This window comes from Phycomyces blakesleeanus, assembly GCF_001638985.1.
Source record: "Phycomyces blakesleeanus NRRL 1555(-) unplaced genomic scaffold PHYBLscaffold_3, whole genome shotgun sequence".
NCBI lineage: Eukaryota > Fungi > Mucoromycota > Mucoromycetes > Mucorales > Phycomycetaceae > Phycomyces > Phycomyces blakesleeanus.
This window is the reverse complement of record NW_017265136.1, coordinates 1,443,785-1,467,794: the sequence shown is the minus strand read 5'-3', so window position 1 is coordinate 1,467,794 and position 24,010 is coordinate 1,443,785. Positions and strand designations below refer to the sequence as shown.

Below are 24,010 nucleotides of genomic sequence, written 5' to 3'. Positions count from 1 at the left end.
TAGCAAATCTACATACAATATCTGCAGAATATTTGGTATATATATATATAAATCTAAATAATTATTATTCGCAATTATAACCCCAGCCACTTGTTAATATACATATTCAAACTAGTTCATTGTTTGTCCTCTTTTATAAAATATATTTCTAATTAGACCCTTCTTCTTTATTTTACTAATCTTTGTAGTCATCGACACTTCTTGAAATGTTAAAGCAAAATGTCTCGGGTCTTTGAGCCATTATAAAGATAATTAGCCTATATTGGACACATTAATTTGCATTTTGTATAATATATTAGAGTTAATCCAGTGAGAAAATGATAATAAAAGAATAGATAGTACGAAATAACTTACGTAAAATATTAGTCTTATAAGTATTTTACATCATTATTATTGCGTCGCAGTGTATTCAAATGAAAATATGGTCGAAATAAGAGGGTCAATCATTTGTTAATAAATAATAATAACTTTCAAAAACTAGTTGAAAACATACAATAGGGACCTTGGGCACATCATATAAAATATTTTTGAAACATTTAACCATATATGTAATTTTATACGGTCTCATGTTTCACGTCCAAGGCCTCCATATACGATCAAAATGTGTGGTTTCATTTATTGGACATGTTAATTTACTAAACTCGCGAACATAAAATCATGTAATTAGTGCAATCCAAAGTTTGTTACTTTTTGCCATAAAATTGTAATAACTTATTAGTCTTCTAGACATTAAAACTAATAAATGCTAATTAATATTTGTATACGTAGGATGCTTGTACAGATAAAGGGGAAAAAAACTAACGCTGGGGCTATATGGACTTCTTTATATGCTTACTTAAAAACATGATTCGTTCTTTATTTCAAGTTTTATACCATCGTTAGTTTAACAATATAAAATACTAAAATATTATTGGCTAATATATTTTATATTATCTTTTTATATGATGTATCCAAGGTCCCTTTTATCTTGTCAAAGAAAAATATTTTTGCAGAAAAGTAGCAGATGTCTCACCGCAAATAGTTTCTAAATAACATTATAAATACCTCAGAGCAAACAGAATTCAGAAATATTAAGATCCCATAAAGCATTAATGTTTTCTAATTTTACATATAAAATTGTCGATTATAAAAAAAAAAGGTACACCATATCTAGTGTATATCACAAATATAATCCGAGATAACCATAAATATTTATTAATAAATAGTTCTAATCGACTAGACGTACGAACATCTAGCGTTATTGTCTTTTAAAAGTAAAAGAAAATCTTGTGGTTCTTTAGATAAATTCATTAGATTCCAATATCAATATGATTATTAAAGTAGAATAATATAACGTTAATGGTAAATGTAATAATAATAATATTAGGAAAAGTAAAAATATGCTGCAATAATAATTAATAAATGTAATCGACGCAGTTTGATAAGAAATTTTATTATTATGTCTCAATATAACAGGAAAAATATCCTTTAAAAGATGATTAGGTTTCAAAAATACACTTTGCGCTCGATATAATGGTATACGGTAGCTGTATGTTTCTTTACCATTGTTTTAATATAAAAACAAGTATTGATTAAGAGTAGGGAGTTGGCTAAAATGTTCAAAAAGGACATCACTGTATCAAACTTTGAGTGTATTATGTGTTAAACTTTTTTTATCAAGTTAAAATTTAGCACCATAAGCAACCTAATCCACAATTATGTAAATATATTGAGGAAATAATTAATATATCAAATATTTTTAAGAGCACTTTGATTTAAAGTATTATTGGCCATGCCTTTTAACAGAAGATAAAGAATAAACATTATAGAAAGTCAAGTTGTAAGTAAGAGAGGTGTGATTAAAACATGAAAGAAGGTGATACGTGATACTTTGTTTATTCAAAAAAAAACCAACTGAACGAACAGTTAGAAAGATAATTAAGACAATAATACCATGATATTTATACCGAAATATATCTCGTTGGTTAATGTATAATTGAAAAAGAAAAGTAGTAAGCTCGAGATAGGGTAATTTAAGCATTGGCGGGAAAGTAAAATATTGGGATTTGTCAATCCAATTATCATAATACTAAATTGTCAAATTTATCACAACCATTTCAAAGGAAAGAAAAGCTATATAATAGACCAGCTTGGTTTTGTTTTTATTAACTAAAGTAAAGAAAGAATGGAAGGAATTCAAAAGTAATAGAAATGTCAAATACATGTTCCTATCGTTCATATAGTAGTGTAATTTATGAAAAAGACATATATTACAAATTCACAATATAAGCCAAATAGCGTTCAGCTTGATCCTGGCTAGTAAATAGTCCCCCCCTACCGTTTAACATTTGCTATGTAAAGCATTGAACTAAATCAAACATTTACATTGTTGACCATTTCAACTTTACGACCAGAAATCTTATTTTTATTTGAATTGAATATAGATTTTAGTCTCTCTGACAACAATTTGATCAGGCCATTGCTGGATCAACATCTCCAACCACTTCCGGCGTGATTCTTCTGGAAGCTCAAGAGCCCATGCAGCGACTTTTGTGTTTTTTTGAATCATTGCCCACCTCACAAGAATTTTATCTTTCAAGACATCTCCCTGAGAAATCCCAGGTGGATTATTAAGAAACAGTGTGATGGGAAATCGAGCACCAGTTCTGATCATGCCTGCGCTTGGCTTGATAAAGTAACGCTCAGCTTGGATATCTCGTGGACTGGGGGCTTCTGAGGATCGTTTCAGAACCATGGGGATCGTAGCTATTGAATGTCGAACGGACGGTCGAGTACTGTTATTGCCAGTAAGGAACTTGAAAATTAATATGTAATGATCTGGGTGGGTATTGTTTAATCCTAACGTGATCGACTGACCACGGAAGCAAGGTAATGGGAATAGAAGAGGACTATTATTTAGACTATCATTTGAGGGAGGTGAGCTAGCTTCTTCACCCTCTTCGACTGATGGTTCAACATGCTGTGGTATGGCTGGGGTGTATATCGTGGGCTCTGCCTGGGTTGTGTCTATCCGACGAACAAGACTTTTTCTTCTTTCCACTTTAGCCATTTCTGGCGGGATAGGGATCGTATCGACGGTCATATAAGGTGGTGAAGAGGGCGGGAGGGGTGGTACATTCCGGAATCGAGGCACCGGGCTTGGTATGACAAAGGTGACTTTGTGATCCATGTCTTTTAACTCATTATTTTCGACCATTACATCAGGGTTGGTTAGAGTAGAAGAGGAAGAAGAAGAATTGCTGTGGTGCTGAGATATATTGTCAAAAGTCACCCGTGGCTGCTCTTCAATGTCGTCGATATCGCTGTCATTATTGTGTGTGTGGAAACGAGAAGGCCGGCATTTCTGAGCACGTATAAGATAGAGTCTTCGCTGATGACGCCGGTTGTTGAGCTCGGCTATAGCTTCTTCAGATTCATCCCCTCGGTTCCATAGAATACTTGGAATGCCTGGAGTTGGGTATGTTCTAGAAGTAGAGGCCGAATCAAGGGAGACAGGGCGACTATTGAGGGTTGGAGAGTCCTCAGTGTTGCCAGACGAAACAAAGAGGCGCTTGAGTTTTGAATAAGCGGCTGGTTTGTGCGGCGACCATTGTCTGAGAGTACTCCATGCACCTTTGTTTGACTGACTCTCTCGCGACAGAAAAGAGAGGAATGAGCGTGAGCTCTTGGTACTTGTTTGACTATGAAGAGAAGCTGCGTCGCTTTGGGTCATTGTATTCAAAAGGCAAAAAAATAGAAATAATATTTCCGCATTCATATAAACAAGAATAAGCGCTTATTCTTGACCCCCAAAATCTCACGCTGTGTCTGACTAAAAAAAAAGCACCCAATACATATGTGTGTGCCAGTTATATATATATAACTGCGTGTATGACGTTTATTAGATGAATGAAACAATGTAAAATATTTAAAGTCCAGGGAAGAGCTCCTTGAGGGTGCGAATGGTATCAGTGGGGGACTTGACGGCATGACCAGTAACATCGGGATGAGAGTAGATTTCGTAGTCATTTCCACCAGCAAAAGTTTTGTCACCAAAGAAATGGATAGTATCAAAGCCTTCTTGCTTAATATGACGTAAGCAGTAAGTTTTGTCCCAGCCAGTAGGGAAGATATCAAAAGATATCTGACCACCAATAGAGAATGTCAGAGCAAGGTGGGAGAAGTTCTTCTTAAGCTCCTCGACAAACTTCTTACGCAGACCACGCTCAAGGTCATACTTCTCAAACTCGTTACGCTCATCGCGGTTGCAGTTACGTCCAATGGGTGAAACGTTGATCATACCATTGCGGAACTCAACAAAAGTACCACTTCAAAAACAGAAAATCAGGGGTTAAGATCGATATTCAGTCTCCAAAGTCCCCACACTTTTGGTATCATTTTCTTACCGCTTCTTGGGAATATCCATATCAGCAATATAACGCAAGATGAAGTTAACGAGCTTGTTGTATTCTTCATCACCGATCCACTCAATAAAGCTCTGTGTTCAATATAGATATAAAATATATGCAATTATTGTGAGTAAGGAAATCAACAAAATTATTATTTTCTTTTAAGAATCCGTCAAACAAAAGAAAGAAAAAGAAAAAGAAACTCATGATGAGGATGATTATTTTACCTGGGATGCCAACTGCTTGCCAAGTCTGTATGCAGTCAAGCCGTTCTCAGCAAAACAATAGTCAAAGTCATTGAGAACTAGAGAGATTCATTATGTTAAAGATTTGTTTAAAATCCTATTAATTTCTTTTATTTATTTATAAATTTCATAACAAAAGACAAAAATTGATCCAGACTTACTGTTATCACCCAACTGTTCGTACTGCTTGCTAATGTCAGAGCCACCGACAAATCCGATTACAGCCTTCTTACGAAGGGCCTTGAGAGTGTCAAGCATTTCTTGGGAGACATGCTGATACGAGTATTAATATCAAGGCCAATATACGCGTTTATTAAGAAATTTACATTGCGAGCTGGAGTGAGGGTTCCGTCAACGTCGAAAAGAACGATAGTCTTGGGAAATTCGCGCTTGGAAAATTCGGTAATGGCAGACATGATGAGGATAAGAAGTGACAGGACTGGAGATGCCAAAGAAGAGACAAACGTTAATTATAGTGCTTGGCGAAGCTCCGATGGACTTCATTCCTAGAAAGGGATCCAATAAGGCTCGACCTCGTGTCGATCTCAACACACCGGTGCTAATTTGGCGCGTGTTCAATCTAAGTAATGCCACGTATTGCGACCCATCTTCTCCTTTCTCTCACTATTTTTGGCGTCATTTATTTTCAGCCAAGATATTTCTTAGCTCAGAATCGATATGAATTGTATAGCTAGACTAGCTTATGTTAATAAAAGAATAAATATTTTTAAGCCTGAAAATGACTGTAATTAAAGGAGTACTATTGTCATACAGTTGTACACTTGTTTATAAGCACAAGAAATCGAATATGAGTCTGTGTGTATATATATAGGTATATGGTCGTTATACACAAAATGCTTATTTATAAAGAAATTATACATTCTGTATTATAAAGGCTTGTATCTGTTCCTTAATAGAAAAAGAAAGAATCCAGTACGCTGGCCAGCCTAAAAACAAGCAACGGACATGCGCAACCAATTCATCAATAGTTACACTTTCCATCGGCCTTTAGCTTTGGTTGTAGAATGTGAGGGTGTGGCCGCCACCTGAAAATACAGCAAAATTTCAGTTTAACAGATAAAATTTATAATTTATTTTATTTTTTTTTATTTTTTTTAATACACACAATTTCTTCCATCATTTAATCATCTTATACTGCATTTATATCTTATTTTATTATCACATCTTTTTGTCCTCTCTATACCCCCCCTCCCAGCACCCACCATCAATCCACTTCCAGCAGTAATACAATCGAATCGAATCCCAAACATAACTTATTTGCGCCACAACAAACAACACCACAATAAATTATCCAAATACGCACATAAACACAAACACAAACGCACAATCACTTGTTCGGTTACTCGACAGAACTCTCTATATCTTACAAGAGTACAGTAAGATATGAAGCGTCGGAACGACCCTACATTTTCTCTTGGGCTGTCTCCAGCTTCAGCATCCCAGTCTCGATTTGCAATAGAACAAGACAGTGGAATTGCAACCGAGGGAGAATCCGACGCTGATCATTGTTTTCTTCGACCAGATTCCCATTTCGGTACCTACCTATTCAGCGATGACGACGATCCAGGACACAACGACACACAACGTAAAGAAATTTCTTCTCAATCGCTTCACCAGGTACTACGTTCAAGTGTGTACCATGCGAACCAAGCCGATCAGGCAATCCAGACAATGAAACAACTGATGCACGAAGACGACTGGAAAAAGGTGTTGAAGCATAAGAGTGGGGTAACAGTTTATATGATGCAGCCACGCTTGACAAAGGGTGCCGAAAAGGTGGCGATATTCCGAGGTGAAGCCGTAATCCAGAATTTCTCTCCTCAGGCTGTATTCTATGTGATTGGAATGCGCAAATTGTGGGATGAAAAGTAAGTCTGATAACCCAAGAAAGAAACAATTGAATGAATTAGTTTTGTGTATGTTTAGTTTTGAAGAAGGACGCCTTGTAGAGAACCTCAACGAGACAACATCTTTGACTTATGAATCATATCGAGCAAACAGTGGTACATCAAAGTAATATGATAATTACATATTTAAACAACAACAACAACAATAGCAAACAATTATTTAATTATTATTGCTTAAAAAAAATTGATCAGAAATAGAGATGTTTCTCTAGTCGAAAAGATCGAATGTTCAAGCGACGGGGTGATTATATTTGTGTGTACAAGTGTAGACACACCATCGATACCAAAGGTGGCAGGAAGAACAAGAGACCAAGTAAAGGTATAGAAACATACGCAAAGATACGTACACAAGTAATAATAAATCTAATAACAAAACCAATAATTTTAGCTCCAAGGCTGGGTATTGAAACCACTTCAAACCAGCCCACCATCCACAAAAGTTACCTATATTACCCAAGAAAGTGTAAAGGGCTGGATCCCTGGACTTACCAAGAAATCTCTGGCTAGACGACCATTAGTAATTGCTGCAGTCAATACCTACCTCCAACAAAAAGCAGATCGCCTCCGTGCTACAGCCGCCACAAATCCTACTCCACAGCCAATTCATCCTTCATCTGTTATCAAACCCCCACTCGTATCACTCCGTTCAACATCAACTCCTAGGTAAGAAAACGTTTGATTATAGTTCTTTTCTTTTAAAAAAAAAGTGGAACTTGTTTCTGATAAAAGAGTATTATATAGTCAACAGCGTAGATCGATTTATGCCCAACGAGCACCTTCTCAAGGGGCTACTCTTGGACAAAGTAACCACACCGGTATTCTTACTCAACCACCGCCTCGAAAGTCTTCTCTCCAGCCACCTACCAAGGAGATCACAACTCGCCAAGTAAAATTTGCCAACGATATCCCTACCCGTTCAACTTCTCCTTATAGCCGTGCTTCGGCTGGGACAACCACTGGTAGCACCACACAGTCATCTCGATCGTCTACTTCTGACGAAAGATCGTCTACTTCTTCTACCTCTGATACCCAATGGTCTATGTCTGATGCCCGATCATCCCAAGACACGCTCCAAAACATCGAAGACACGGTGGACTATAAAAAGCTACCCAGACCGCTCCCGAGTACCTTGCACAATCCAGCGGTGAAATTATATCCTCCAAGCCGACATCGATCCACAAGACGACAGTGCATGGATTTGTTAAAGCAATTGGCATCTGATGACCTGGATGATTGGAAGCCGAGTGGGGAAAAGAACAATGTGCGGCTTTATACGAAATCAGTCCAGGGTTCACCTCTGCCGATCATGCGAGGCGAGACGACTTTGAGTGGACCATGGACTGCCGAACAAGTATGCTCTGTGATCCAGTGTTTTGGTGCCCGCAAGTTATGTAAGGAGTTGGGGGTTTTTGGCAAGATGAATATAAATGTTGTTGAATGTTGTTGAATCTCATTTGACCAACTGATTTCAAATAGGGGACGACTACTTTGAGAGTGGCGTGTTTGTAGAACGGTTTTCACAAAAGGAGTATTTATCTCATGTACAGCTGCGGACCGTGTTTCCTATTCAAAGCCGAGACTTTTCTTTATTGACGGCCCTGGAGAGCGATGCAGCTACAGGAACAATTCATGTGGCGAGTGCGAGTGTGGCTGATGTATTGGTTCCTGAAAGCAAGGCATCTATACGCGGCAAGATGGCCCTCTATGGTTGGATTTTGGTACCCACGAGAAACTCTGAAGGTAAACTTGCGGGTATCAAGACAACGTTTGTCTGCCAGATGGACATGGCAGGACAGACACCGCTCCCGCCTGCCATTGTTCGCCTACTTACTAGCCAAGTACCGGCTTGCGTTGATCGCATGCAGGATTATCTTGATAAACATGGCTGCCCACCTTACATCCGCCGTGTTGCTGGCAAGATTGTTTACGAAAACTTTGACGTCGAGAGCAAGACATATCACATTGGTTACATTGCCAAGTGCACACCTTCTAGACAACACAAGTCGAATGCTGCGCTTTGGTGTACTGATATTCGTACGCATCAATCTCTGTACTCTCAAGGGTTTAGTATATTTAGCCGACCGACTAGTCAAATGAAGATAGAGTTGAGACCGGATGCTATGGGTATCTGTGTTTACACCGAAGGAGATGTCTTGGAAGGACATACGATTGAGATTATTCTGATGCCTAGCCAAGATGTACCCAAAGGAGAAAGTCGTTACAGTTGCAATGGACAATGTATCCGAACGATTAATACCAATACCAATACCAATACCAATATCAATCCAAATACGAATACTAAAGCCAAATCCAAATCCAAATCCAAATCCAATAACAATACCCTATCTCGGCCACCACTCACATTGGAAATCCCACCCTTGCCGTTTCCACGGAAAGCACGAAAGTCATTGGTTCAACCACCTGTAGAATTACTACCAGTACCACCATGGAATACTCCAAGTGAAAAACCTTTGGCAGTTGAGCAAAGTAAACTTGAAGAGGTAAGATTATACTTCTTTTATTTATTTATTTTTTTTAAAAAAAAAGGCCAAAGAAGATAGCGTGGTCCGATGTATAGGATGTGTACGACAAAAGAGATCGACGACTAAAATAAAGTATTGTCATTAATATTCTTTTCTGTTTCTTTTTTTTTTCTGGTGTACAGCCTGTACGAAGGAATAGCTATGTGATCATTCTGGGTGATGATCTCTCATTTACCGGTCCACAACTTTCAGTCATTGTGCTACTAATGGCAGTGTGCTATTATATGGGCAAGTTCTCTTGTCGTTGCTAAAAATGTACTGGGCAGTACTTTTACTATTGTTAAATATTTTATTTATTTTTGAAAATAATAAGCTTTTTATTTTATTTTTATTTTTATTATATATATTTATATACCTTTTATTTTATTTTATTTTATCATCCAATTTTCCACACCTTCCCATACACACAGATAGATAGTCAATATAAATTGTATGCAGTAGCTTTACTACTTTGTGTCTATATATCTCTCCCCGGGCACTTAACTCTCATTATTTTAAGAGCCACAGTTTGTATTTAGCCAACTTAATAATGAAATGTTATCTCATACAAAAAAAACCAAATCCTGTGTATTCAATTAATAACCTTGAATTTAGACTTGACAATAAAGAAATAATCGTTAGACACATATGCACTATATCAGTAGCCAGTTATACATAAGATTATAAGAAGTTGTTGTCATTAGAGTGTGACGCAATCTTGTTGGACATTTCACTATTTATTGGCCTTCTTACGCGTATCATGTCTTTCTCTTTCCTTCACCAACTTATATTCCCAGAGTTTGACAGCACAAACTGGTAAGTAATTATCATCCACTTTTTTTTGCAAAGCTCAAAATAACATCTTTATGAATATTTTGTATTCTGACTAGTATTAATTATTATAATAAGAATAGATCCTTAGGGACCAGATAGAGTTATTAAATGCCGGCAAAAAGGTCGCGATCTGTGGTCTGGTAGAATAAAAATGCCGTCTCCTTAAAATTAGCGATATAAGATTGTGAAGTTATACACCAACAAATTTGAAAAAAAAATCTTTTGACTGGATATATTCGCAAGTCTGTTGGATACGCAAAGCATAGAGGTAAAAATATTCAAAAGATGGTGGATAATCTATGCAATAGACGTAGAGTGGATATATTTTATGCGTCGTATTCATCTGAAGCAAGTAGCGATATCGACTCGAGATGTTAAAGACGATGTTAAAACATTAGCTAAACTAAAAAAAAAAACGTTCATGGCCACACCCAAGGTATTATATATGTATATCTCCATGTGTAGTTAAAAGCATTTGGTGTGGACAGACTAAAAGTTCAAAAAAAAGGGCAAGAAAAGGGTAAAATAACTTCATCCAGAACTTAGTCAATCAGACTAATTTATGACTGTCCACACCTTTTTTTTTAAACAAAAGAAAAGTTCAAAGTTGTGCTTATAATCCCGTCTCTGTCATTAAGTGAGAACGTCTTATTGCGAGTTTTTCTATACCTCTCATTATATGGCACGTCTCTATAAAAAAATGCTTCTCTTCTCAATCCTAGTGGCAACGGAAGAAGACTAGCTAATTAGAGTCGATTAAAATTTTTACCCTTTTTTTGAACCTTCAAGAAAAAAAAGAGCAAAAAAAGGGCAAAATTAATTAAACCTCTCGCCCAATTATATGACTTAAAAATTTGCTTTTTTTTTGCCCTTTTTTTTTTGAACTTTTAGTCTGTCCACACCAAGTTCATTGGAAAACGAAATTTGGGGGTGGAGACACTGTATATATATTTATATATATTTTGTGTACTTACCCACATACACTTCTTTACAGATATTTTTTTTCGTTGTTCTTTTTCTTCTTCTTTTTTCCTTTTTTTCTTTTTTTTACAATATACATATACACATATAAGTTTATTCATTTTCACACAAAGAAATATACAAAGATTTATATTATATATATATATATACATACATACAAAAAATATTATATTTTTCTCTCTCTTTCTCTCTTTCTCTTTCTCTCTCTCTCTTTGCTTTGCTTTGCTTTGCTTTGCTTTGCTTTGCTTTGCTTTGCTTTTTTTGTTACTCATTTTGTTTATTATTCATCAACTTTGAAATGACACCTGTCTCTAATGATCAAGTTAATCGCCCAAAGCCATTTTCTCCCTTTGACTTTTTGTTTCCAGGCCATAGACGACAGGCACTTTACCATAGTCTGTGGTCTGTAGTTCCTTTCAAGACAATCATTCTTGGTCATTTTTCTTATGAGTCGGCTGATATGGTCGCAACCAGAGCAGTGATGCTTAATAAGCCTTGTCCGAGCAAATTTAAACAATCTGATGTTATCCACGACAAGAAATATAGAATGTTTACAATTTTACTCAACGAGGCTGGCCTTCTAGGTAAGCAATTGCTTATATAAAAGAAAATATTAATTATTATTTTATTTTATTTAAAAAAAAAAAAAAAAAAAAAAAAGAAAAAAAGAAAGAAAAGCTTGAGCCTCATTATTATCATATTATATTTATTTATCTATATCTTTATATGTCTTTATTTTAAAATAAATGAAGCTGCATTGTGTTACCTGCCAACCCAATATCCGACTGTTGTGGAGTTTTATCACGTTGCAAGTAGATTTCTTCTCTTTATTACCATTTTACTGTCATTTGTTCATAGCATAGATTTATCTATATATATTTTTTGGCTTCTGTACTTCTTTTTCTCTTTTGTATATTTTATGTGTATTGTGTATGTATTGTGTATGTATTGTGTGTGTATTGTGTGTATTGTGTGTATTGTGTGTATTGTGTGTATTTTATGTATTTTATGTATTTTGTTCCATCTGTTTGGTAACCAATGACAATCATATGTGTATTCAATAGGAAATCCCGGTAGCCTATCGGCACCAAGCTATCGGAGATCTACTTGTTGGAACAGCACTTGGTTGGGCAGTCGACACTGGATATCAGGTGATCCCCACCTGTGAATTTGTACGGCTGCATCTGGAGAACAAGTACATCCGCACCCACAAGACTCTCCCCGCATGCATCAAAACAGTCAGTCAGTCAGCCAACCAACAACTAATCAACCCAGCCAGCGACCAAGCCAGGCTCAAATAAATATAATTAGCCTTTCAAGGTGTTACACAAACAGACCTCCAATTTGGCCCTCTTTTCTCTTTTCTCTTTCTCTTTCCCATTTTCCCTCTTAAATTTTTCTTTTATTCTTCTTCTTCTTCTTCCCCTTTTTGTTTTTTTTTATTTCATTTCATTTTATTTTATTTTATTTTATTTTCATGACCGCATCAGAATTATCTCCAACTACCGGTCCACCATGTTCAAGAGACCCCGAAGTTCTTGTCCAACGCTCCATGTCGGCAAGGGCTCACCAACAGGCGATTAAAGACGATCGAATTGCATCAGACAAACGCAAGATGCAAAAGATTCAAAATTATGTTATCTACCAAAAGACCTTGGGAGCAGGCAGTATGGGAAAAGTCAAGTTGGCCGAATGCTTGACAGATACGGACCATCGTCAAGTAAGGATATTCTTAAAGTATTGATTTCAAAAAATAAATAAAATAAAAATACAGATCAAAACTAAAAAAATAAGTGTGTGATCCAAAAGTATGCGGTCAAGATTATGCCCAAGATCGATCTCTCCATCCCCACTCCTGCCTCACAAGCTCCCCCCAAAGATCCAAAAGACACACCCAGTGAACGAGAGCATCGTACACAGAGAGAGATGGCGATCATGCAGTTGCTGCGTCACCCGAACATCTGCCAACTTAAAGAGTGGATGACCGAAGGTGACCGATACTACATGTTTCTAGAGTATGTAGACGGAGGTCAGCTACTAGATTATATTATCAGTCATGGAAAATTGCGTGAGAAACAAGCTCGAAAATTCTCTAGACAGATTGTCAGTGCTCTTGGTAAGTTGAAAGAAACGTATTTGGTATCTTTGTTCTTCCTGTTTTCTTGTGCACTCCAAATGATTCAGCTGGGGCTAATGTACTTGTGAAAACAATTCAACATAACAGATTATTGCCACCGGAATTCTATTGTACATCGAGGTGAGAACAAATAGAGATTGTATACAAGATAATTATAAAGATGTATTGTGATACACAAGAATATAAAATAAGCAAAAGAGAGATAAAGAATAAAGAGGCTGGCACAGGGAAAAGAGACGCAAAATAATTAATGAATTGTAGATCTCAAGATTGAAAATATCCTGATCACCCGGGACGAAAACATAAAGATCATTGATTTTGGGCTGTCCAACATCTACTCGCCTTTACGCCAGCTAAACACTTTCTGCGGCTCGCTCTATTTTGCTGCACCGGAATTACTACAGGCACACAAGTATATTGGACCCGAAGTAGACGTCTGGAGTTTGGGAATTGTGCTGTATGTATTGGTGTGTGGCCGAGTACCTTTTGATGACACAAGTCTGCCAGCCTTGCATGCAAAGATAAAAGCAGGCGTCGTTGTTTATCCAGACCATCTTTCAAAAGGTAAGTACATATTATATCACAACTTCGGACTGATCCCATAAGACTGCATTCATTTATTATCAAACATTCTTGTCGTCGATCCCCTCCAGAGGAAAGACCTGAGCTTTGTTCGCAACCATCCCTGGCTCAACAAAGGTCACGATGCACCTGTCGATAATCATCTCCCACACAGACTACCCCTAACCACTCCAGATCCTGCAGTAATTCAGGGCATGCAAGGATTTGGTCTTGGTACACCTGATGCCATCCTATCCAAACTCACGTCTATATTTGCCTCCAAGACTTATCAGGAAGCAGCCGCTCAAATTGATCATAATTATCAACTCCACCAGTTGCATATCCAATCATTGACAGCACCTCGCTGGCGGCTTCTGAGTACAAAGAAGCCATGTCCTACCCAAGATGATCCACAGACATTACCCGCGATGTACGATCCATTGGTGTCCATATATTACCTCGTTCAAGAGGCAAGACTTCATTACCAGACACGCTCAGACCCTAGCCTTACCCGTCGCCGAACAGAACGCATACCCAAGACAGCCAAGCATGAAGCCGTTCTCGAACAAGAATCCAAGGGGCTCAGCCGTGCGACTTCCATGCAGATTCCTACTCGCTCCACTTCTGAGAAAGCCAATAATCTCAAGGAACGCAGCAAGAACGCAGCCAGACGTCTTGGAGCCATGCTTCTCAGTGGACCCCTTCATGAAGACGAAGAAACCCCCACTAGCTCAGCTCATACTACTTCTCCTACATCTACCACTGCGATTATATCCACAGCTACACCCACAACCACTACTGCAACATCTACCCCAAAAACACTTCAAAAGACACTTAGCATCCTGCGCTCACATTCTGTCCATGACAAAAATAAAGCACCTCGAAGTAGGCCTCATTCAACCGAGACTATGCTGATTGGTCACAGTATTGAATCAGGTAAATTGTCATTATTTATTTATTTATTTATTTATTTATTTATTTATTTATTTTTAAAAATAATAATAACAATAATGGAAACAACTGTGCTATCGGGCTCTGTTGTACTTTGTTGTTTATCATGAGTTTTAAATCAAATGTTCGATTGTGTAGGATCAACTGAAATATCAGAAAACATGCCTACTGTTAGTGTGCACCCCAAGAGTCTTTTTAATTTTAGCCGTCGCCATCTATTCCGTGTCTCGCCCGCGCAGATGGCACAAGATCTTCAGTCTGTGCTTAGTAGATTGGCTGTCCAGACCCGTCCAACAGGCGAGCCGTTTACCCTTGAATGCGAGATCCTCTTCCCTGACTGGACACGTTTCACACAACCTATGGTGGATGCAACTACGACAAACTCAGGATTTTCCGGGCATTCTGATAGCACTCACACTCAAAACTCAAATGAGCCTCATGGACCATCAACAACAGCGACCTCAGCGACCTCAGCTACCCCAGCCTCACAAACACCAATACCGGTAGCAACCAGTACTTCTGCTCCACTAAATATTCAAACCAGAGAAGATAGCTTGCACTTTACTATAATGATATATCAAGCACGTTGGGCAGGTGGTCGCTTAGGAGTCAAGGTCAAGGAAGCTGAAGATGAAATCAATGGACAGCGTGTGTACGCCAATCTTTACCACACTATTCTTAATGAACTTGGTCAACTTACCGTATAGATTAGTCACCTCATTTCAATTTTCATATATATTGCTCTACCACGAAACCAACAAGATACCCTAAATCCAATCTTAATATTCGTATTATTAAATACTATATATTTTCATTCAATACAATACAACAATACAATAGCACAAATTATTCCTATTTTTTTTCTGGTTTTTTTTTTCTTTTAAAAAAATGATCGTATTAATATATACACTATCTATAATAAAATATATGGTTACTAAAAAATTACAAAAACATTTGGTTGTTTCGATTTGTTCGGATTAATAAATCTCTAAATTACAAGCCTTTAAGCGTAAGTGGATCTTATACCATGATAATAAAAAAGGAGAGGTGAAGAAAATTGAGCAAGAGATTTTGGCAAGCTTTTCTTTCTTTTTTCTTTTTTGTTGGGTTTTTAGAACTGTTTAAAGACCAGGATTTTAATTAAGCATTGATTTTCGTCCCTTTATTTCAAGTCAAAAATGAACACCTTTTTCTATATCCAACTCTCCATACACTCTCTTCTTCTTCTCATGGCGAGTAAAACAGCAGAAAGATACCTGGTTACATTATACAAGAGTAATCTATTGATCCTATAATGTTGGTTAAAGTCGGCATTGATGACTGTAAGACACAGTAATTGCCTTTAAGAAATTTGACTCTTTTTTTTTTATGCACAGGCATCAGTTGACCAAGAAGAACACTAAAACTTGTCCTTTGAAAATGGATAGAGAACTCCACTGAATAAACCTGATAATATTCCTGTATTTTCTGGCAGTTAAAGATCACATCTACAAATATATATATATAACCTGATAAAAATATTCATTGGCAGCTACCTTTGACAAATAGCTGCTTTTTAGCTACTTGAATGATAATAATTACAACTGAATGTCTGGTTGGTAGCCAAGGATATAATATTTATTAACTTCTTTAATACTAAATTTGTCTTGAAAATAAACATCTTTCTTCATTCTTTCTACTTTTGCCTACATTTTATAGGCTATATAGCATGTATAAAAGATTGTCAATGTCAAAGGAATATTTACGATGTTCCTTTTGTTTTTATTATAGCAGTAAATTAGTTTAATACCATCATTTATTTAACCTTTTAATCATTTGTGGTTAGTATTTTAATATATATATGTTTATAAAAGAAGTAGGAGAACATAAAGGACCTCTTCTTTAAAGCTTGTATTTTAATGTTTCGGGATAATCAAGCGTGAATTACATGTATTTCTAGGTAAAAACGACAGAAACTAAGGTTCCTATAAATGTAGTCATGGTCAAGCTTTTACCCCTATTATCCAATTATTAATTTTTTGTACCTCATCCAATTAGATTCATAAACTTGGATGAGGTGCGTGAAAGTATATTTTACTAGTGTGTAGGAAATGTACTGACAGTTAGCAAACAATTGGTGAAAATACAGCAGAGCCGCATCGAGTGTAAGTCATGTGCTTTTTTTGTTTTTTTTTGGACAACACCTAACCTTTTCCCCCTTCTTTTTTTTTATTAACCCCTTCTTTCTTCACTGCTAGCCATCTTGCCATTCTGTCCAAATCACAAATCTTGCTGTGATATTTGATAATATTGAGTAAAAAATCATCTACATCTATACCTACATTACATTCCATTCCATCCCAAAAAACACTTATGCAAGATACTGCCATACAAAGAGGTGAGACCACGTTTGGTTCACACCACAACCCGTCTCACGCGTCCGAAACAACACGTCAAGGGTTTGTTAAATAATAATAATAATATATATATATATATAAGAAAGAAGAAGAAGAAGAAACAAAATGTCTTTTGTCAAATAGACTATGACTGTGGATTCACACCAAGACCAATATTAGATTTCAGTCTTTATCTGAACCAAGTACGCCCCTACCATTGGGTCCACACACCAAACGCCACAGAATGGCTTCTGGCCCCCCTGATTATAAGTTGTCATCCGTAGACGAAAGTTTGGATATAACAAATAATGAAAATGGAATCGGCCCCCCTTTTGGAATCGCCACAGAGTATGAATCACTTGTGAGCGTAGAAAACCATCGTGAAATACGACCAAGACTGTGGGCTAGAATGGACCGTGGATTTTTTCTTCAGGATCTTGAGTGGACATGCTACAGACGCAACTACTTCCAGGTCAGCGCAAGCTTTGACTTTGAAAATGAGATGCCCGATGTTGAGTGTGTTGTCAAGTCAACCGGAGAGCAGATATTGTCATTTTCTGTCAATCTATGGGCCCATGTTACCGAAGGAGGTCGTCATATCGAACTTGTTCAACATACACCAAAGCGCGACAAAGGACCTCAGCGCACTCCTCAACCCTGTACGATCAGAGCAGGCGGTAACCTTGATACAGGCGGAACTACTCTAGGAGCACCTCATACCATCCAGCCTGATCTCGCACTCTTTGAACGTATCCAGTTCAAGACTGCCACAGCTAATAACGGAAAGCGACGTGCAGCTCAGCAGTATTTCCGTCTTAATGTCGATCTCTTGGCAAACACAGCCACAGGATCAATTCGTGTAATGTCAATTGCTTCGGCTCCTCTTGTTGTCCGCGGCCGCAGTCCTGGTCACTATGCAGAGCTCCAAGACAAATCTATCCAACCCACTCAACGCCATCGTCATCACCACCGTTATATGAGTTTGCCTAACCGCCCTAGTGAACCTTATCCTTCATTTGTGTCCTTTATACCTCCTTCACAACACCTGACTCCACCGCACTCAAGAGTCGATTCTTCGTCATCTTCGCCCTTTTCAACTCTTCAATCCCAGGCATTTAATCCTTTTTTGCCGGCTTATGATCCCCAAAGGCAACCTCTTAATAACAGCAGATTGCCTCTTCCACCACCTCCAGCATCATCAACACCATCTCACAGGGATGACATGAACTATCGGCAGAATACAACTCCTTATTACCCAATTCAACATCGTCAAGAATATATTTCTCATAATTATTATTATCAAGGACAACCACCGAACATCAAAGAGTCAACAGAAGAAGATCTCAAGAGTATTAAACCTACTGCCTACTCTTCTTGACGGTGGCTGGCTGTCGTCTTTTAGTCCGTTGTCTCTGACTTTTCTTTTTCTTTTTCTTTTTCTTTAAAAAAAAAGAGGTTATATATAAAAGCGCATATATATACACACACATATATATACATATACATATATCAATACCCCATCACCCCACTACCACACACACACACACACACACACAAACACAAACACGCAGCACAACAGATAAGAGAAAGCCATATTTCTCTTGTTATAAAATAAACATTTTTTGTCATTATTTATCTTGTTGACACACTTTGTTTCTAAAGAAGAGCACGGAGACCAGCTAATTCTCTCATCACCGAAGGCTCTGTGCCGATCTTCTGGAGCTATAGTATTTGTTAGTAAAGTAGTACTTGTTTTTGATCCTTTTAAATATGTATATATATATATACTTTACCTGAGCGGGTTCGATAGTATCACCCTTGGTTTGTTTGTCCTTGAGTTCCCTGATCTGACGAAGCTTCTTCTCCAAGTTTCTAATCTTCTTTTGGGTCTCTTCTGCATTCACAGGAGTAGGCTTTGCGGCAGCAGGTGGTGCTACAATAATAATAATAATAATAATATCGGTTTAGCTTGTTATTATAGCTATAAAGAAGAGGAAGAAGAAGAAGAAAACTATCTGCACATACCTGCTTCCTTCTTACCATCTTTCTTGTTCTTTGAGGCTATATGTTATATATATATATAAAATAAAATAAAAGATGTCAGAAGATATATAAGCAAAACAAAACAAAACAAAACAAGAAGCAACGTAGATATATGTTTTTGAGCTTACCAAACTTAGCGCCAACGGGGGCACCGGGAATCTTACGAGGTCCAGAAGTAGAGCGACCAGCTGCCATATCAGCTTCTCTCTGTACAACATGTCAATTTCTTACAAACTCAATTTTCGATCTCAATATTCCCATTATGGACTACTGTTGTTATTTTTTTTTACCTGAGCAAGACTGGTAGGGGCACCGCCACTTCTCATGTGGGGAGGACGGTATGCGCCCAGAGGTTTTGCGATAGGCTTCACATCAGCATTCAAGGTCGAGAGAACCTTGATAGGCTTAGGAGCAGGTGAGATTGAACGCATAGGGTACTTGCTTGCGGGTTCAGGGCGGAATCCGACCTGATAGAGCTCATTGACACTCTCTTCATAGATGAGAGTACCAGTGTGATGCCACATCTTGAAACCGTTGTCTACTCTCAGACGAGGTGTCAAGGTTGCTGTCAAGAGATAGCGACCACAAGGAGACCATTCGCAGTGAGAAGCATTTGGTGCCTGGAAAGACTTGACCTTTGTCAAAGACTTGCGGTCCCACAGATCGATGGTGCCGTTCAAGTTTCCGAAACCAGCAATACAGATAGTACGGCCCTGAGGATTGAACTTGACAAAGTTACGGGGGTCAATACCGAAGCTGTGTACAGGATTGGCGCGGTGATCGAACAGAGTTGACTTTGCGGGCATGGCTAATCAATCAGCAATCGATTGAATAAGCATCAAATGTTAATTTTTCTTTAAAACATATATCAAGAAAAATATGTTACTTACATCCATAGACTACAACAAATTCCTTGGAGTCTGGTCCCCAGGTGACATCGTGAATAGGTCCCTCCTTATCTGTAATTTTGGGTTATTAAGACGCATATACAAATTCATCTACAAGAAATAATTTACCAAGAGGTACACGGCAGTCAAAGGTACCAGCCACGGCGAGGTAATAAAGGTTGGTTTCTAATAAATATTTTAGGTTAGTCTGGCTGGTTGATGATCCATATAGATCTATACACATTTACTGTCTTGTAAGCTTTACCTCCATAGTATGACTTTCCAGTCTTATCAACATCAGTCTGGGTCAAGACCAAAAGACTTGTACCCAAATCGTTCCAGAATGTTTGGATACGATCGGCCTTGAAGAAAGTCTTGTTGGACAAGGGCTGGTTGAAGCTAGGGACGCTGAAAAGACGAACGATCGCAGGTGCTCCCTATAACAAACAAACCAAAAGATGCCCATCTTAGGTTCTGCTTTTTCTGTCCAAAAAGAAGCCTTACCTTGCGTTCAGGAACAAACACAGCAACAGCAGGGGATTTTCCGGGACTAAGCGAGAACTGGGCAATGCCCTCCAACTTGAGTCTTGCCCAGACGGCTAAAATAAATAAATAAATAAATAAAGAAAGAAAGAAAGAAAAATTCAATATACATGATATATAAAATAATGTCTTTCATACCCCCTCCCCCTTCTTCCTTTAAGATTATATATTTTATGTTGATCACATTACCTTTTCCAGCATTTCTGCTCTCCCAAAATTGAACTTCTCCTGTCACCATACGAGCGCAGTATTTCTCATCATCGGTCCATTGGAAATTCCTAATTATTGTTACTAGCATTAAATCTCAAACCCCTTTGCTTTGTTTTCTATCATCCAAATTTTTACTGAATGATCTCCGTTCATTTTACCAGTTGTTCTGAGCCTTTTGAGAAAATGAAGCAATCTCTTCGCCTGTCTTTGCATCCCAAACGATGAGGTTACGGCTTCCAGAGCCATCCTCCAACTTGGCTAATTAAAAGTACGATCGAAATAAATTTTATATACAAAAAAAAAAGAAGAATTCAATATGGTTGCAATGCAATTGAAATTAAATATAATTCGTTGTTGCGTTAGTGTTCCGTCTTGGATTCAAAAAAAAAAATAAGAGTAGCTTTTCTCATATCCCCCCCCCCCTCTTTATTTTATTTGTACTTACTAGGTCGTTCCCATGTGGCAACGAAGCTGCCCTGAGGAGAGAGCCAGAGATCGATAACATTGGGGCGTTTGATCTCACACCACTGCTCCAGACTTCCCGCATCATAGACCTTTACGCTGTAGCCCAGATAAAATAAAGTAAGTATTATAGCTTCCGCAGTACCTTTTCTTCTTATAATTTATTCCAATCGTTCATACCTTTCGTTAGTAGCATAAGCATAGGCATGACCGTACTTGCTATACTGAAAAGCACGAGTAGCAGTCTCAGGCCTATTAAATAGTTCATTTCAATTGTTTTTGGTTTTTGGTTTTTTTTTAAAAAAAAAGAAGAGGGAAAACATAAAGAAAAAAACCATTAGATTCTTAAATTCATTCATTCCGAATTTCCCTTTTTTTTTTAAAAAAAAAAGATGTATGTATTACTTTTCGAAGGTCTTGAGAGGCTGATACTCTGGATATCCACTCCAGATGGTCAGCTCCTTCTGAGCACGATCTACACATTATAAACATCAGATGATGAGGCTCTTTAGCCTACGGTCTTTTCTTCAATCTTACACGAAAATTGAGTGGGGGCTTCAGTCGACATTGGGCAAAAACAAGACACCTTTTCCTAATCTCGCTTCGTCCAGCGCTTTTTCCGTCTCGAACAAGAGAGCCACAAGCCACATGAGTTACATGCGGAGTATTTGGATCACCGAATCAGATAAGTTTTTCCTGGAGATGAGTTGTGAAATGTGCTTTTAATGATTTACTTTTTTGGGTTTACTATGAAATGAATTTGATTTTTTTATTATAATTATTATTTATATATATATATATATATTTAGTGAACAGTATTTAAGCTACTTTAAAATTTTATCTGGACGAGTAACAATGTACTGGTCGGTTGAAGAGTTGGTGATCTCCAGGTACTTTGGTGTACAGCTACCAGAATCACGCACTATTTTTTTTAATATATATATGCGTTAACAAAAGTCGGTGTAAAGTGCGGCAGATGAAGAGAAAGAAAAAATTATTACCAAATGAAGTGAGCGGATTGCAGTAGCATTTGCCATGCACCAGCCAAGCTGGTTCTGTTGGACAATGTTCAAATGTATCGTGTTTGTACCCAATATCATAAAACCAATGAACATCCTTTTGGCTCAGCATCAAAGCAACAGCAATAGAGTGAACAGGAGCATCACCCCATCTATAAAAAAAACATAATATAATCCAACAATAGCAACAAGACAACAGACACTTAATATTATATTATATATGTATATAAAGTCATGTAGCTTTTCGTACCTTTCATAAAAGAATCCTCCAGCACGGTCAAGATGTCTAAAGTAAGCTTGATATCCTTCTGATCGCAAAAACTTGACCGATGCAATCTATGCACAAATGATCATTTCAAATATCAGTACACATAATTTCCAAAAGAAAGAAGAAGCAATTTCTACACACCTCAAAATTACTCCAGAAATGGCAAAGATTATACGATTGTCCATTGTCATCTGTTACCATGCGAAATAGACTATCGGCCTTGTTGCGAGGATACATGTATTGGGGATAGGTCTTTATGAACTCTAGGGTAGTTTCCCACAAAGTAGGTACTGTTGAGCGATACTCTTCTAGTGCAATAGTAAAACCTACAATGTATATACACAAAGAGATGGAGATATATATAAGATTTTGTCAACATTTTTTTTTTGCTTTACAGAAAAAAGTTTGTATTTGACCAGCTTACCATACTTGAGATCACGTTCAACCATCAATTGGAATGGATCGTAATCAATATCACAAGAGAACTTAACACCTGGTTCGACTCGCCTATTTGTTTCACCAACAGACAGAATGATTAGAGCCATAATTTAGACGCACAAAATAGAATGCTTTTTTAAAAAAAATGAGTTCCACATGCACTTACCAGTAATAGTCCAACCCATCTAATAAGGGGTGAAGGAAGAAGAATCCAGACTGGAACCGACACATGTGTCTATAACTCTCACTTCCACCATATACAATACCATTATGTGCCATTGTTTCGCGACACTCCCTGGCTAGAGTTTGATTGATCCAATCTGGATAGCTCCAGTGCTTCTCTGGCACAAGACCATAATGTGTTTCTGAATTGGTCATCTGTTGGGTCAATTTCACAAACTCCTCTGTAAACGGCTCCTCGTTCAGAAAGATCCACGGGTAGTTGTACTTGCGATTGAATCTGTCTTCCAGATACCGCATTGAAGACCGCAACGCATGAAGCTCTGAATTACGCACCAGGACTACATATGCTGCCTTGACGCGTGGCCGACTTGTGTTTGTTAGACGAACATATTCTTGCTCTTCTTGGGACAATAAGACAGGTGCTTTGGGTTCCTCTTCAGTCGGCCCAGGTAAATTTAATTCGACTTGCTCTTCTTTATTCTCTGTTTTTTCTTTGGAAATCGGATCCAGTTCCAGATTATCAACCATTCGGTTCTTTTGGTGAAGCTGAGCCGGTAAGTAGTCAAGACTACTGTCTCCTACGTATCGTGCAGTAGACATAAGGAGATTATAACATTCCTTTGAAGTAGTACACCCAAGCGAATAACTTGTCTGCCTGGATTGTGGCAAAAACACCCAGGTAGCCCCGAGCAAGACAAGGGCTATTAGTATAAAACGAAAGATCCAACGCGACATAGACTGTCTTGCAGGAAGGAGCGTATAAAGGTGAAATAAAAACGAAGAAGAAGAAGAAGAAGAAGAAGAAAGGTAAAGATAAAGAGACAAAAGAACAGGATATAAAAAAAAACAAATTAGAAAGAGAGAGAGAGAGAATATGTATTTGACTTTATTGCTTTCACAATTATGTTGATTATAATTCAATTCAATTGAAGTGAATTGAATTGAATTGAATTGAATTGAATTCAATCGAACTGAAATGAATTATATCTACCATTCCATTCAAGGAAAATAAATGCATCAAGGAGTTATGCATTT

At 37.6% G+C, this 24,010-nt stretch overlaps 9 protein-coding genes across 9 annotated transcripts; 5 read left to right on the top strand and 4 right to left on the bottom strand.

The window, feature by feature from the left end:
* Nucleotides 1–2,404: 2,404 nt before the first annotated feature.
* Nucleotides 2,405–3,712, bottom strand: PHYBLDRAFT_140663 (hypothetical protein; the record flags this gene model as incomplete). The annotated part of the gene is made up of 1 exon (XM_018430443.1): nt 2,405–3,712. The coding sequence occupies one exon, from the start codon at nt 3,710–3,712 to the stop codon at nt 2,405–2,407; it is 1,308 nt and encodes a 435-aa protein (XP_018296635.1).
* Nucleotides 3,713–3,835: 123 nt separating this feature from the next.
* PHYBLDRAFT_122026 (hypothetical protein) lies at nt 3,836–5,090 on the bottom strand. Its single transcript, XM_018428844.1, has 5 exons — nt 4,960–5,090; nt 4,795–4,906; nt 4,616–4,692; nt 4,386–4,477; nt 3,836–4,307 (listed from the first exon to the last, which is right to left on the bottom strand). Exons 1-5 carry the CDS (start codon nt 5,047–5,049, stop codon nt 3,908–3,910), a joined length of 771 nt encoding a protein of 256 aa, XP_018296634.1. The 5' UTR covers nt 5,050–5,090; the 3' UTR covers nt 3,836–3,907.
* A 3,555-nt stretch (nt 5,091–8,645) lies between these two features.
* Nucleotides 8,646–9,428, top strand: PHYBLDRAFT_157590 (hypothetical protein). The gene is made up of 2 exons (XM_018433645.1): nt 8,646–9,062; nt 9,227–9,428. The coding sequence occupies exons 1-2, from the start codon at nt 8,655–8,657 to the stop codon at nt 9,353–9,355; spliced, it is 537 nt and encodes a 178-aa protein (XP_018296633.1). The 5' UTR covers nt 8,646–8,654; the 3' UTR covers nt 9,356–9,428.
* A 415-nt stretch (nt 9,429–9,843) lies between these two features.
* On the top strand, nt 9,844–10,613 carry PHYBLDRAFT_163693 (hypothetical protein; the record flags this gene model as incomplete). The annotated part of the gene is made up of 4 exons (XM_018434856.1): nt 9,844–9,899; nt 10,161–10,353; nt 10,383–10,437; nt 10,513–10,613. 4 exons carry the CDS (start codon nt 9,844–9,846, stop codon nt 10,611–10,613), a joined length of 405 nt encoding a protein of 134 aa, XP_018296632.1.
* A 583-nt stretch (nt 10,614–11,196) lies between these two features.
* Nucleotides 11,197–12,199, top strand: PHYBLDRAFT_140660 (hypothetical protein; the record flags this gene model as incomplete). Its single annotated transcript, XM_018430442.1, has 3 exons — nt 11,197–11,482; nt 11,651–11,703; nt 11,963–12,199. The coding sequence occupies 3 exons, from the start codon at nt 11,197–11,199 to the stop codon at nt 12,197–12,199; spliced, it is 576 nt and encodes a 191-aa protein (XP_018296631.1).
* A 598-nt stretch (nt 12,200–12,797) lies between these two features.
* Nucleotides 12,798–13,793, top strand: PHYBLDRAFT_90328 (hypothetical protein; the record flags this gene model as incomplete). Its single annotated transcript, XM_018443749.1, has 4 exons — nt 12,798–13,014; nt 13,123–13,155; nt 13,297–13,599; nt 13,642–13,793. Coding segments are annotated over 4 exons (705 nt in total), but the record flags the coding sequence as incomplete, so codon positions are not given.
* A 3,024-nt stretch (nt 13,794–16,817) lies between these two features.
* On the top strand, nt 16,818–18,300 carry PHYBLDRAFT_185261 (p53-like transcription factor; the record flags this gene model as incomplete). Its single annotated transcript, XM_018439052.1, has 2 exons — nt 16,818–16,985; nt 17,103–18,300. Exons 1-2 carry the CDS (start codon nt 16,900–16,902, stop codon nt 18,298–18,300), a joined length of 1,284 nt encoding a protein of 427 aa, XP_018296629.1. The 5' UTR covers nt 16,818–16,899.
* Nucleotides 18,301–18,520: 220 nt separating this feature from the next.
* Nucleotides 18,521–21,673, bottom strand: PHYBLDRAFT_185260 (hypothetical protein). Its single transcript, XM_018439051.1, has 15 exons — nt 21,605–21,673; nt 21,473–21,542; nt 21,248–21,319; nt 21,051–21,166; nt 20,764–20,863; nt 20,585–20,673; nt 20,357–20,451; nt 20,118–20,289; nt 19,982–20,038; nt 19,856–19,924; nt 19,256–19,773; nt 19,094–19,172; nt 18,948–18,983; nt 18,716–18,855; nt 18,521–18,644 (listed from the first exon to the last, which is right to left on the bottom strand). Exons 1-15 carry the CDS (start codon nt 21,633–21,635, stop codon nt 18,579–18,581), a joined length of 1,710 nt encoding a protein of 569 aa, XP_018296628.1. The 5' UTR covers nt 21,636–21,673; the 3' UTR covers nt 18,521–18,578.
* A 218-nt stretch (nt 21,674–21,891) lies between these two features.
* PHYBLDRAFT_107113 (glycosyltransferase family 15 protein) lies at nt 21,892–23,503 on the bottom strand (the record flags this gene model as incomplete). Its single annotated transcript, XM_018427977.1, has 6 exons — nt 21,892–21,989; nt 22,069–22,238; nt 22,337–22,422; nt 22,496–22,680; nt 22,779–22,861; nt 22,959–23,503. 6 exons carry the CDS (start codon nt 23,501–23,503, stop codon nt 21,892–21,894), a joined length of 1,167 nt encoding a protein of 388 aa, XP_018296627.1.
* Nucleotides 23,504–24,010: the final 507 nt, after the last annotated feature.